The sequence below is a fragment of the Chiloscyllium plagiosum genome, unplaced genomic scaffold (genome assembly GCF_037043375.1).
Source record: "Chiloscyllium plagiosum isolate Xiang-an unplaced genomic scaffold, Cpla_swu_hap1 HiC_scaffold_16, whole genome shotgun sequence".
NCBI lineage: Eukaryota > Metazoa > Chordata > Chondrichthyes > Orectolobiformes > Hemiscylliidae > Chiloscyllium > Chiloscyllium plagiosum.
The window spans coordinates 55,130,677-55,146,150 of NW_028270154.1; the positions used below are offsets into that span (position 1 = coordinate 55,130,677).

The 15,474-nt window shown below is 37.5% G+C and overlaps 1 protein-coding gene across 15 annotated transcripts in view; it reads left to right on the plus strand.

Moving 5' to 3' along the window:
* arhgef37 (Rho guanine nucleotide exchange factor 37) overlaps positions 1-15,474 on the plus strand; it is a 236,463-nt gene that overhangs the window by 148,180 nt on the left and 72,809 nt on the right. For all 15 annotated transcript variants that reach the window (XM_087995405.1, XM_087995412.1, XM_087995410.1 and 12 more), the window contains one exon: positions 7,584-7,731. In XM_087995405.1, coding sequence (XP_087851531.1) covers positions 7,584-7,731 — 148 coding nt within the window. The remainder of the gene's footprint in view (positions 1-7,583; positions 7,732-15,474) is intronic.

Here is a 15,474-nt window from a genome sequence, read left to right on the forward strand (position 1 = left end):
CAATCATTCTGTGCAAGTCATGTCATATATTTTTTGCTAGATTTGTTATCAATGCTGAATAGTTCGACCTCTCTTTCACTAACCAGTTGATAAACCATGCCCAAGGTAAAGCTGAGTGCAAATGCCAAATATCTAAAAATCTTTTTAGTTGAGAGTGTAGCATTCCTGATGTTATAACCATGGTACTGTTTTTACTCAGTTTTGCATTGAGCAATGGAAATCCAGACTGTTAAAAGGTACATGCTGTTTGATAGGCATTGGGAAATAAAAACTTGTAACTTATATCATTGATTTAAGTGAGATAGTTTGTAATATGTATACACTTGCAGTTAGATTTGTCTCTCGTTGCCGGATCTAAATTTGAAAGCTTTATTTGGAATTACAGTTCTACTGTATACATTGTATTATAAACATTGCTTTTTAAATAAATAACTAATGTATAGATACTGGCACATCTAAATGTTATTTTTTGTCAAAACTAATAAACAGTCACCTTTCCCACTTTTCTGCCCTTAAAATTTGTTTATGCAACTCCTGTGTCTTAGGTGAGCAATTGGATTGTTAAAAAATCCAATATTGTTCTGCCCATTCTAGATTCTACATTCCCCATCAATTAGTGCAACCTGAAACTAGGGTTAGACACATTTGCTATGCTAATATAGGATGGAGTAACTCCTGAAGAAGGGCTTATGCCCGAAACGTCGATTCTCCTGTTCCTTGGATTCTGCCTGACCTGCTGCGCTTTTCCAGCAACACATTTTCAGCTCTGATCTCCAGCATCTGCAGCCCTCACTTTCTCTCTGGAGTAACTAAGACCAATTTCAGGATTACCCATCCTCTTCCAAAATTGTTGGAAGGAGCCAGAAAGAACAGGAATGTTCCTTTAATTTGTTCAGACAGCAACCTCTGGGGGAGTAAAATCTGCTGTACCATATCATCGCACTTAACAAGCATAATTTATTTTGAAAATGTTTATCACATCAGCTTCATGAATATTGTAAAGGAACAAATTACAAACATACAGCCAAGGTCATTTATTTTTGTAATTTGAATTCCAATTTAGTTGTAAAAATTCAAAAGTGTTGTGATTACAGTGTTAAAATCATTACATATTTACAGATAAATCATTTTCTAAATTGCAGAATGCACAAAGGTCATTAGTTTTTATTCTTAGCACATACATTTAAAAATAAACATTTTCCCAAATTAAATAAAATCCTGCCTCCACTTGCTCTTTCGCTGAATCACACTTTATGAACAACATATGCACAAATTGTTTAAGGTACCGTGAGACAGGTCAGATAATCTGTGGTAACTTGCATCCTTACTCCCCAAAGTCTGTTCATTATTTCCAAGCCAATAAGTCAGGAGTGTGATGGATTACTACCCACTTGCCTGAATGATTGCACCTCCAAAAACATTGAAGGAGCTTGACACTATACAGGACGAAGCTGCCTACCTATTTGGCACCACATTCCATTGCCATCAAGATTCACTCCCTTCCACCATTGACAAACAGTGATTGTAGAGTGTGCCACCTCCAATTTGTACAGCAGAAGCTTATCAATACTCCTTCTGCAGTATAGTTCATTCTTCCAGAAGAAGTGGTGGATGCAGGTACAGATACAACGTTTCAAAGAGATTTGAATAAATAAGAAAGGTTTGCAGGGATATGGGCCAAGTGCAGGCAGTTGGGACTAGTTTAGTTACAGATTATGATTGGCATGGACTGGTTGGACTGAAGGGTCTGTTTCCATGCTTTATGACTCTATGGCAGCAGTAGTATGGAAACACCACCATCTGGAAGTTTTCATCTAAGCCTTGCACCATTCTGACTTGGAACTATATGATTGTTCCTACACTGTTGCTAGATCAAAATCCTAGAATTCTACTCCTAACAACACTGGTTTTACCTATACTGCAACAACAGCAATGGTTTATGAAGACACCTTCTGAAAGGCAGTTAAGAATAAATACTGTTCAGTCAGGTATTGTAAAATAGCTCCTAAAAATGTCAGATTTTGTAAAATTGTTATCTTTTGGGAACGTGTTTCAAATTTAAGGTATAATAAAGGAATGAAGTGGGGTCATGTGACCAGTTCTGAATAGACTAAGAGCATTTCTGAGTCATTAAGAGTGGGCCCAGTTTGTTTCACTGAGTCCCAAGCAAATAATGGCAGAAACTGTGGTTCTCTGAAGGCCCAACAACTTCAGGCTATAATGATTTTAATTTAAACTGACTTCATTCCAAGATAGAATTGACACCTAAACAATAAGTAATCAGCATGTTTAGTGGAAACAAGGCTCATGGAGATGGGCTTGAGTGGGAAAGGATGAATAAGGAAGTTGAAGGATCAGACCACAAGGTTTTCCTAATTAGACTGACCCTGACAATTATCTTAAATTACACAGGCAAGCCAGTCTGCCAGTATCCTGCAAAGAGAGACCAAAGAAATAGAGGTAACAAGTCTCTATGGATTGCCATGCAAGAATGCAAGTGGGAGAACTCTGTTAGATTGAAGCAACTGAAGTTGTAAGGATTTTAAAAAAGACTGGCATAGTTTTAACTCATGGAAGGAACCTCTAATTCATCACACATTGGTCAGGATTAGGAGTTACTTGGTTGAAAACGGAAAGGAAATAAGTTGTTTGGTGTTAAGAATCATTCTGAACTATTTCCAGGAGAGTAGAGTGCCTACTTATGGGACAGGGTAAAGTATAACTATTGTGAGAAATTTTTGGTCATTTTAAAAGTTAAAAGAAGAATCTTCTGTATTTAAGCGTATATGTTGTATGCTAAAATAATGTTTATTCAATGTTACTTTTAGTTTGTTACAATAAAAGCTTTATAATGTAAAATCATGTAACATGCTAGCTATTCAGTGGAGTTTCTGTTTGTTATCCATCTGTACAGCTTTCTTAACATTCTAATTTTTCTCAATCATTCAAGTGACGATTTACATAGTTAGATATTTAGATATTCAAACTCTTTCCTGGACATTCTGCCTCATTCATAAATTAACACAGAATTAGCTACCACATCATCGTGTTTGAACCTAGAAACTACTATTGGCAATATTAATGGGTGAGTGCTCACACCTTGACATTCTTCTGTCCATAATTCTAATAAAGCAATGAATCTATTTATTGGAAATGGTTTAATGTCTGTGAATGGTGTAAGGGTTTGACAGCACTGCAATGGAGTTGTTGGAGTTGGTTGTGTGGAGTCCTTGATTTGTCCACACTTCAGCGGATGAATTGAGGAGGAATAGGAGACAGTGGTGAACAACCTTCCCAGCTCACTGCCAATTAAGACCTCTGGATGGGTAATTAATGCCTTTTCTTGGCTGGCAGCTCTATAGGGACAGGATTTCTGTCTCCAAGCTCCTTGATTGTGGGAAGGGAATACCACTGGCTAGTCAAGTGCCTGATTGGCACTTAGTACGGTAGATCTTCCCAAAAAGAGAAGCTATAAGTTGCACACTAGCTCTCCAGTCAACCAATGATATGCCCATTACCTGGGTTAATTAATATCCTTACACTTCCTGCTTAATGCCCTTCTGTTAGAAAATGCTGTAGGGATACAAGTTGCTATAACAGCTAACAGGTTTAATATTTAGATTTATAAAAAAACTCAACCTGTGATTTCAGATTCATACCTTCAAATAAAGCTGGCTACGTTGCTCGTCTTCAAAAGTAAACAGGTTTCTGTTTGATTGATATACTCAATTGTTATTCATTTTGAATCTTTTCTTGATGTTGAGTAGGAATTTAATCCAATTAGGCAGAAAAGAATTGCAAGGCATTTTAAACTATATTGTGCATCATATATATGTAACAATGCAAGGTCGCTGTAAAATGTAACAATCTTTATGCAAACCTTGAATATAATAATGTTAGTATTGTTTTTTAAGTGAAGTTTGTTTATATGTTCCTCCAGTCCTTGCATTCACTATTGCATTTTTAGTTAGAAAGAAAGTACTTACATGGCTTATTTAATAATTTCAGAACATCAGTTTGAACAGAATTTAAATTGTTTAAACAGTTGCATTAAAAAACTTACATTTTATGAGATTTGTCTAATCACTCCACTAAAGTAAACTAACATGACTCTCAGTAAAACAGTTGAAGGAAATATTGCCTCCAAAGATCGTTGGATCAGTGGAGTGCAGAAAGGAAAGCTGAGATTTGACACAGAATTTGACGCAGTAAGTCTATTTTAACTCTCTGTGTACGTGAATACATTTTAAGCGACTTTTAATTGAAGACCAGAAATTTCCCCATTTACCTTTTTTTTGAATTCCAGTAAGAATGCCCTGTTCATAATTGGTATGCATTCTTTGAAACCTGAAACTTTATTAACCGAGGAGAGTGAATCTATTAGGCATCCTATTACCTTGTCCAAAGACAGATTGGCTCCTTTTATCTTAGGCTCCATGGGGCTTTAGAGGAAGATTGGGATTGGCACTGCATTCAGGCATTAATCAGCCTACTGTGACCTAATCTCCAGGATTTGGAATGTGCTTTTGGGGTATTTGAAGAAGCTTGATGGAGAGTTTGCTTTGCTGGAGTTATACCAGTGGCACACTTCCTCAGGAATTTTGGATTTTCTTTTCAAATTAATGCAATTAAGAGCGTCTCTGTCTCTATTCAAGATGAGAAATACTAACACACACTTATGAGAAAAGCATCATTTTTTTTCCTTTAAGTGTGTTCATTTTCACCATGGAAACAAGATAATCGACTCTCTGAACAGATCCCTGACTCATCATCTTATCTCACAGTTAAGCAGCTGTTCTGTAGGTAGGTTCTCGATTGGAACCTTGGCAATGCCTTGTCTCAAGCAAGGTGACCCGATTTCAGGGTTTTGAAATTGTTGCTTCATTCTTAACTGCGAAAGGTACATCAGAATAGCAAGGTTAGTTTTCGCTATAAATGTTTTTCATTCATTTTGTTAGTAATTGTGGAGCAGTGTGGCTACAAATAAACATCAAATTATTATAGTTCAAGCATATTAACACACTAACACCCAAACCTTAGCAATCACTGTTGTTTTAAACCGTGCGTTAACCCTTCACAGACAAGTCAACAATCAAGAATTTAGAAATAGCATACCTGTAAGTTATCTGCAGCTATGGATGAAATCTTCTGCTTGTGGGGATGTAGGAAGGGCACATAATTAGATGGCATATAGGCATACCCGATACCTGCACCTTCCCCCCCTCTGCTGGAAATAAATTACAGATGAGAATGTCTGAGGTGTTCAATCCACAAGCACTGCTGCCAATTAATGTCCACTTAAGGGCTTTCTCCCCCGAAAGCTCCCAATGACCTCAATTTCATGACACATCATGTACTTTACTCCTGCATCCTATACTCCAGTGTTACTTTTCTGGCAGCAGATATAACATCCTTCAAGGCACCATTTCTGATTGGTCAGCAACTTCTACCAGATTGCTTCCCCCGCCCCGTTTGAACAGGAATCTAATAGTAGAGGGAAATTCTGCTGTTGTCCACAAAACTGCTCAATTAGAAAAGATGTGGCAAGTATTCCTTAAAATAAGCAACACGAGTCTCTCAATGGTTCCCACAACTGTCATTTAAAGATTCTGCCCAGTAAAGTGATGGTAGGTGTCATCAGTGATGCTATCAGGTAGAATAGTTGCTTTGTAGTAACCAGCTCAGTGATGCCAGGTTTGGGTTTGGCCAGGCCCAGACTTCATTACAGGATTGTTTCAAACATGGATAACAGCTGAATTCCAGAGGTGAGGGGGAATATGGAGTGTAGCAGTTCAGTAAGGTAGTTCAAGGCCACATTTGACTGAGTGTGACATCAAGATGTCCTTACAAAACTGGAGTTCACGGAAATCTCAAGAAAAACTCTACTGGCTGCAGTCATATCTGGCATGTAGGAAGATGACTGTTGGAGATCAGTCATCTCAGCTCCAGGACATCTCTGCAGCAATTCGTTAAGATAGTAACCTCAGCTCAGCCATCTTCAGCTGCTTCATCAATGACCTACCCTCCATTATAAGGGCAGAAATGGGGATGTTTGCTGATGATTATACAATGTTCAGCATCATTTGCAATTCCTCATATACTGAAACAGTCCTAGGCCAAATGCAGCAAGACCAGGACAATATCCAGATTTAGGATGACAAGTGGCAAGTAACATTGGTGTGACTTATATGCTAAGCAATAACCAACTCCAACAAAGGGAAATCTAACCATTGCTCCTTGACATTCAATGATATTACCATCGATGAGTCCCCACTACCACATCCTGCTAGTCATTGTTGATCCAATACTGGACAGGACTGGTCATATTAAGTACAGGTGGCTACAAGAGCAGGTTAGAGGCTAGGAATCATGTGATGAGTAAATAAAACATCCTAAATTCCCAAAGTTTGTTCAATATCTACAAGGCCAGAATCTGAGTGGAATACTCCCTATTTACTTGGATGAGGGCAGCTCCAACAGCACATAGGAAGCTTGACACTATCCAAAATGAAGCGTTCGGCTTGAGAATTTTTAAAAACGTTTTTATTTAGCCTGTTTTTCTAATCAACCTGTTCAGAAATGTTAATACACACCTCTGGAGCATTTGGGAAGTGAACCTGGATGTCCCACTATGCCACAAGAGGGGCCCACTCCCCCATCCATATCCACGTCCACAAACATTCAGTTCCTTCACCGCCAATGCTTATTAGCAGCTCCAGCTACAGAAATTCACCAAGGTTCCTTAGAATGCACATTCCAAACCCATAACTACTACTTCATAAAAGGATTAACCATTCACCATCCTGATTTGGAAATATGTCACCATTCCTTCATTGGCACTGGGCCAAAACCCTGGGAAACTTTCTCACTAAAGGTGTTGTGGATGACACTGCACCATATGGAATGTAGCAGTTCAATAAGGTAGTTCAAAGTCAGCTAGGAATGTGCAATAAATAATGGTCCAGTCAGCAATGCTCCCACCCCATGAATGAATGAATTGAAAACAAAAATAAGTTTCAATGCTTTTTTAGCTTTAATACATTTTATTTCTAAAATATCAATCTTTTTATGTTCCATAAGTATTTACAAATAAAATTCACAAGTTATGCTCAAGTTAGTTCCACCATCGAGCATTGGCCTTATTTCAGACTGATCTGGTACTTACAAAAAACTGCCTAGGTCTTTGTAAAACTAGTATTTTTTTTTTTGACCTTTTGATTGTAAATATATTTATGAAAGAGGAGAATTTTGAAAGATGACCTTACATTTTTGAGTTTAGTCCAGCCTGTGGCTTGAACTAATAGTTTATGGTTATTTGGATTTTCTTCTAGTACATTAAAGTCTTTAGAAAGATAATATTTTAATTGTATAAGAATATTTAATGCTTCAAAAGTAGCAATATAAGTTTCTAGGATATAGCAAGTTCATTAAGTCCATTGTGTGTGTGTGTGTGTGTCAACAGTTTATGAATCTCACTACTCATTCTTCTCCGGAATGTGTTTTCCTCTTGTTCAACCATATATCTATATTTGCTTCAAGTTACAGTATTCCCTGATGATTCATAGATGTTTTTCTTCTGACAGGCAACGTGTTTCTCACCTTCAAACAAGAGCTGGAAGATGCTTACAAAGAGTACTGTGCAAACTATGAGAACATGCTGCAACTCGAAACTAACTACAAGAGGAATGAACTTATCTGGAAAGAAGTTACAGGCACTCTCAATGAAGTGGGGTAGGAGCCTTGCATAAGTATATTTATTTTATGTTCCTGAGGCTTTAACTCTTTATTTATCTGAACATGTATAACATTTGGAAATAATGAAGCAAGTTTAATAAGACAGAGTATTGCATGCAGTTCTGGAATCCACATTACAATTCGATATGATTGTTCTGGAGAGATGTTCCCGGGACTGGAGAGTCATAGTTATGAAAAGAGACTGGATAGACTGGAGTTGTTCTCCCTGGAGCAGAGGAGCCTGAGGGAGAATGTGATTGAGATATATAAAATTATAAGGTGCATCGGTGAAGAAAATCCTTTTCAGAGGGTGGTGAGAATCTGAAACTAACAGCCTGTCAGGGTGGTAGAAGCAGAAACCCTTGTAATGTTTAAGAAGTATTTAGATGTACATTTGTGATGCCAGGGAATACTAGGCTATGGACCTAGTGCAAGAAAATGAAGTTTGAATAATTATTAAATGGCTGTTTTTGAACGGCAGAGGGCCGACAGGCTTTTTTCTGTACTGTCGACCTCTATGACTCTCAGAGGTCTACTGACAATGAGAGCAAGCTTCCTGCCTTTGTAGCTGCACTAAGTAGTAAGGCAAGATGGATATAATATGAGCTTGGAATCTCTTTAGCTGAGGGAGAAAAGTGAAAAAAGACAAGACAAGGCAGAGTAAATCAGTGAGGCTGTAAGCAAGCAGCTAGGCTCAGAGTGAGTCATCTGTATGTTAGCAAATGAAGGACATAGAGATGCCGCCTGAGCCAGTCCATGAACCGGATACATGTTCTGAATACACAGAGTCCTTGCAGCAACATTAATTCTGCCACAAGGTGGATGTGGGATGCATGTGACTGGTGCTCATGAAGCATGTCCTGAGAGTTTGGTACCTAATATCCAATGTGGAGAGCTTTCTGGGCAAATAGTGAGCTGAATTCAGGTGTCTGTTCTGAGTTCTATGTGATGCCCAGCTTGTTTGGCACATTTGATAAGCTTGGAAGCTGATGTTAATAAAGTGAGGTGGGTCCTTAACAAGGTGTTTAACAACCTTATTTGGTGACTCGCTACAATGTAGAAAGCATAAAAGACCACAAGTGCTCTTGTGACACAATGATAGTGTCCCTGCCTGTGGGCCAGGCAGTCTGGATTCAAGTCCCATCTGCCACAGAGGTGTGTCATAACATGTATGAACAGATTGATTAAAAATATCTGCAAGATGACATTGAGATAAACATCACTGGAATTTTCTTCTGATTCTGTCACAAATCTCACCATAACCCATGTTGCTGCAACTCCTATAATATTCTGCCATATATTTCTGCATATTAGGCTCAGGATTCCGTATACTTTATTAACCACTCTGCCTACCTGTCCTGCCACCTTAAATGATATTTGTACATTTGCACCCAGCCCCTAGCTGCCTCTGCTTCTGCTCTCCCTTTCCTTTCTCCCTTTGTATTTTCTACCAAAATGAATCAATTCATACTTTTCTGCATTAAATTTAATTTGTCATTTGTCTTTTCATTCACCGACCTGTTTATCTTCTTTTGCAGCTCCAAATCAACCTGTCTTGGTGTAAAATGATTCCAGGTTTTGAATCATGCACAGATTTTGAAATTGTGCCCTGTACATCAAGATCTGATTTTTAATTTTTATCAAGATATCATAACACCAAAAAGCAACGAGTCATCATTACTCTTTGCTTTCTGTCATTCAGCCAATTTTGTATTCATGTTACTACTGTCCCTGTTATTCCTTGAACTTTGCTGACACATCTGTTGTGTGGCACCCCTCTTCAATCATCTGTTACTTCATCAAAATCTCAAAGCAGTCGAACACAATTTTTACTTAACAAATCCATGTTAACTTTTAACCTACATTTGTCCAAATGACTATTAATTTGGCCTGAATTAACATTTCTAAAAGCTTCCCCAACTACATAGATAAACTGATTGAACCATATTTGCTAATTTATCTATATATTATTTTCGTGAGAAAAGATGTAACATTTGCATTTCTCCAGTCCTCAGTATCCCATCTAAATCTAAAAATGTTTGGAAAAATATGACCAGCACTTCCACAATTTCTGTTTTTATTTGCTTGGGTATGTTTCCATACAACTTATCCTATCTTGCAGTCTCATCAATTTTATATATAAATAGTCAAACCAATAGCTCTTATCAATGACCAATTTAAAACTTGTAACATATCCAAATTAATTCTTTTCTATCATCATGATCTGCATAGTATTTTCTTATTTGTAAATTCATTTGTAACTATTAATTTAATACCACAGCCATGTCCTTGCCTACACCTTTAGGTGTCTAATGTGACCTAATCATCTGACCCCTATTTTAATATCATGTGCATAATTAATTTTGAATTATTAAATTAGTTAGTAGTGTATTCTCATGTTCTTTCTTTACTTCTCTTATTTACATCGTCAATTTGCCTGTAAACTTTCTTATGTTCAGCCTGGTCCTCAAGTGTATTATCCACGAGATATCTGTCATGAACGTACTTTTTTTTGCTTCATCTTAACCTCTTTCATCATCCTGTGAGCACTGGATTTATTTTTCCTTCCTTTCCCATTTTTTGGCATGAGACCTTGATTCTCTTTGAATTATTTCTTTAATAGCAGTCCATTGTTCAGTTACAATTTTGACTACTAATCTTTGATTATCTCTGAGCCAGATCCATTTAGCCCATTGAATAAAAGCAAAATATTGCAGATGCTGGAAATCTGAAATAAAAACAAAGTGATGGAGAAACGCAACAGATCTAGCATCAACAATGGAAAGAAAAACAGTGTTAATGGTGCACAGTCTGGCATGGCTCCTTTCCAAAACCCATTGAAGTTCATTTTTCCCCAGTTAATTATTCTTATTCCGCATTGCCTTGTGTCCTTTTCCATCGTGAACCTGCATCTTATTATATAATGATCACTGTTGCCTACATCTTAAGTCTATTGCCACTTGACCCATCTCATTTCCAAGAATCACATTCAGCAAAACCTGCTTGTTTGTTTGTACTGAACACATAAAACAGTGGAAAAACTTTCCTAAAAACACCTTAGCAAGTCTATGTTGATAATTAAAGTCCTCTATTATAACTAGTTTAGAATTTTAGCACTTATCTATAATTTGTTTTGCAGATTTATACTTCTGCATCGTGATTGTTTATGGATTACATTAAACAGTGTAATTGTACCATTTTTGACCTTTAGTTCTAGTCATTTGGATTCTGTCCTTAAGTCCTCTGGACATCCTCTCTCTCAAATACTGCAATGTTCTCTCTAATCAATAGTCTCCCCCTCCTTTCCTAACTTATCCAAACAACTTGTATCCGGATTATTTAATTCATTCTTGAGAAAGGTTGCTTATTAGAACAAGGAATGGCTATCTGTTTCTGCAACTCACCAATTTTATTTACTAAACTCAATGCATTCAAATGCATGCACAATAACCATAACTTAGACTTTATTATTTTCTCTATTATGCTGAACTCACCCAATATCTTAGTATTTCCTACTCTAGGATGATCTATATTCTTCACAATATTCTTCACGCCTTGATATCCCTTTGTAACTCCTGGTTCCCACATCTCCACCAAGTGAGTTTAAACCCTCCCCAACAATGACCTGCAAGTCCTGACCTATCCAGCCTGTACAGGTACAATGTCCCCCTGAACTGATCCCAATCTCCCAGGAATCTAAGCTCTCACTCTTGGACTATCTCTTCAGCCAACCATTCATCAGCTCTGTTCTCCTATTTCTATGTTCAATGCACGTGGGCCTGAGTATAATTCAGTGATTAATATTTTTGAGGTTTATTTCAGGAATTTCTTTATTCCCTAAATCTTAACTCACTAAATTCTGACCACAGGATCATATCCGTCTTTCTACCTGTGTCATTGGTGAAACATGACAACTGATTGTTGATCCTCCCTTTCAGTATGCACTGCAGCATTAAATGTAATCTTGACCCTGGCACCACAGAGGCAAAAACTAATATAGATTCATATTTGCAGCCTCAGAAACATCCATTTGTTTCCCAATCACTATTGAATCTATTGTTCTTCCAGTCATCTTTATGCCTGCCATGATTTTACAGTTGATACTGCACTCTCCCCAGATGATATATCACTTTCATGCGTATTCAGACCTGAATAATTGTCAGAAAGGAAGATGTTTTACCTGCCTATTTCTTTTTGGCTTACTGTTAGGCTTTAATTCCCTGAATCCATTTTTACACATTTGTTCACGAATGTGGGTATCATTAACTATGCTGGTATTTATTGCCCATGCCTAATTTCCCTTGATAAAGCATTGGTGAGCTGTGTTCTTGAACTGCTTCAGTCAATGAGGTGTATGCATGCTTGCAGTTCTGTTAGGAAGAGAGTTCCAAGGTTTTGACGCAGTGAAGGAATGAAGATACATTTCCAAATCAGGATGACACGTGGCCTGGAGGAGATGGACAAACAAGGAACAAGAGTAGGTCAGTCAGCCCTTTGAGTCTGCTCCACCATTCAATAAAATCATGGCTGATCTAATCTTAACCTCAACTCTATATTCCCTACATATTCCCGATAATCTTTCATCTTCTTGGCAACCAAGAATCTGTCTACCTCTGTCATAAAAAAATGGTTTTAGCATTCACTCTTTTTTTGGGAAGGGAATTCCAAAGACTCGCAACCCGTTGAGAGAAAATAAGGTTTCCTCTTCCATTGTTTAAATGAGCACCCTTTATTTTCAACTTTGACCCCTAGTTCTAGATTCTCCCATAAAAGGAAACATACTTTTAATGTGTGCTTAGTCAAGTCTCTTCAGAGTTGTGTGTTTCGATTAAGTTACCGCTGATGCTGCTAATTTCCAGAGGATACAGGCTTAGCTATTTCCCTGTGAAGCAACCCACTCACTCCAGGTATTAGTCTAGTAATCCTTCAGTGAACTGCTTTCAATACAATAACATCCTTCCGTAAGTACAGTGACCAGTACTGTACATAGTACTCCACATGTGATCCAGTCAAAAAGAACTCAATGAGAAGGTTGAACCAGCCTTGGTTAAGGAAGATGATTAAGGAGAGTTCAAAATTAAAAAAAACTAAATGATAAAACTAAAAGTAGGCCAGAGGATTTGGATTTTATTTTTTAGGAACCAGTAGCAGATGACTAAAAACTGAATGAAAAGAAAGAACTTGTTTACAAAAGAAAATTGGCAAGAAATATACAAACAGACAGCAAGAGCTTCTACGTTATATAGAAAGAAAGCAGCTAGAATGTGGAACCCTCGGAAGATGTGATTTGATAATAAGGAATTGGGAAATGACAGCTAGATTAAACCAACATTTTGCATTTGTTTTCATTGTGAAGGACAACATAAACATCCCAAAGATATCAGATAACCAAAGTGCTAATGGGAGGAAATTCAGTACATCCTCTTTATCCGCGAATTCACAAATCAACTATCCAAGGCAAAAAATAACTAATAACAAAAATCAATATCTGCAGGCGAAAATCACACATCTGCAATATTTTTAATCTGTTTTTAACCCATGTTTAAACAGGTTCCACGCTAACGAATTTCATTCTTTGTGGAGGTTCTCAGGAATGAACCCTTGCAGATTTGGAAGAATTACTTTATCTTATACTAGTCTCTAGCATGAGGGACAAAGCATTTGACAAAATAATAGGACAGAATTCAGATAAGTTGCCAGCATATGATGGCCTGCATGCGAGGGTCTTAAAGGAACTGGCATTAGTTATTTTGGAGGCATTAGTTGAAATATTCCAAAACTCACTGGGAAGGTTCTGGAAGATTGTGAAACTACTTTTGTGGTTCCCTTGTTCAAGAATGCAGAGAGACAGAAAACACAAAACTCTCCGCCAATAAGGGAAATTGCTAGTTTTAATCATTAAGGAGAAATAGCAGGGCATTTCAAAAAGTTATTTTGTAAAAGGGAAATCATGTTTGACAAATGTACTAGATATCTTTAAGGACATAGCAAGCAGTGTTAATAAAGAGGAAGTGGCAGAAGGAGTGTATTTATATTGAGAGAGGGCTCAACATAGGAGCTTATGGTATTGCAGTCATGTATCAGCGCGCATTGAGGATTGCTTAACACACAAGATGAAGGTGAAATTAAATCAAAGTTGGGATTACTGCACCTTTCTCAGGTTGGAAAGATGTAAACAATGTTACATCCTACATTCTCAATTATTTATTCTCTCAATTAGTGAGGTAAAAGTGGGGCAGAGTGTAATGCATCCAAACTTGCTGACAACAGAAAATAGATGGGAGGATGTGCTGTGATGAGGACATAAGGAATCTGCAAGGGGATATAGGTAGATTGAGTGAGTGGGAGAAAATTTGATAGATGGATTATAATGTAGGAAAGTGTAAGACCATGCATTTTGGTAGGAAGAATCAAAAAGCAGATAGTTATTTAAATAGAGGGAAACTCCAAGTAAAAAAGCCGCACAGAAGGATCTGGGTATTCTTGTGCAGGAAACACAAAAAGTGCAGCAAGGCAAATTGAATTTGAGCCTCTATTGCTCAGGTGTTGGAGTTTAAAAATAGGGAAGTCATGTTATAACTGTACAGGTGTTGGTGAGGCCGCAACAAGAATACTCTGTACCATTTGGTCCCCATATTTAAGAATTGTTATATTGATATTAGAGGCAGTTCCAAGAAGATTTGCCAGGCTGATTCCTGGGATAAATTGGTTGACTTGTCAAGAATGGTTTAACGGGTTAAGCCTTTATTCATTAGAGTTTAGAAGAATGGGGGTGATCTTTTTGAAGCATAGAAAATTCTGAAGAAGCTTGGCAGGGGAGATGTTGAGAAGATGCTTCCACTAACAGGGAGACCTCCAACTATGGGACAGAGTTACAGAATAAAGGGACGCTTATTTAAAACTGAGGTGTGAAGGAAGTTCCTCTCGAAGAGGATTGTAAATGTCTGGATTTCTCTATCGCAGTGAGTTGTGGAGGCAAGATCACTGAAAGTATTTACTGAGGGTGTAAATAGACTTCTGAAATAACAAAGAATTGAAGGCTATGTTGAGCTGCCATGAATGAGGAGTGGTGGCTGTATTTCAGAAATGCTCTTACGGAATGGTGAGGCAGGCTTAAGAGGGTGAATATGTTACTCCTGTTCCTATTTCTAATGTTCTGTTTTTCTTACATTTCTGAGCTTTGCTCAATGACCTGTGTCTGTGGAGTAGATCTGATTCAATTCTGTCTAATACAGTTGCACCTGGTGACCATTGGGTGGTGCTTTGAAGCAAATCTTTGAACTCCATCACCCAGGTAGACCAATGTCCTTTCCTAACCTAGTTTTGTTCTTTTCCTGACCATGCTTGCTGTTTTCCTTATCATTCCCCAGTTTTTTTTTCTTGCATACTGGTGATCCTTGGCCTCCACTTTCTCCTTGCCTTTGGGGCTTCCACATACCTGTACCTTTGGTGTTTTCATTAGTTTTATGCAAACGGAAATGTTGAACTTTAACCTCTTAATTAAACTTGTCTCAGTATGTCCAGTATAATAGATAACTATATTTCAATATTTAGGTAAAGTCATTACTCCATAGGATATTGACATCATTTGTAAAATATTTTAAGCTGGCACACAATATTTTTGAATACAAGTGTAAATTGAATGTATTTCTATCTTCCTGAAATGAAGTCAACAAATATTTTTTTCAGTCCTACAAGTTGTACTCCTTATTTCTTCTTGCGAATTATGCAGAATTGCTC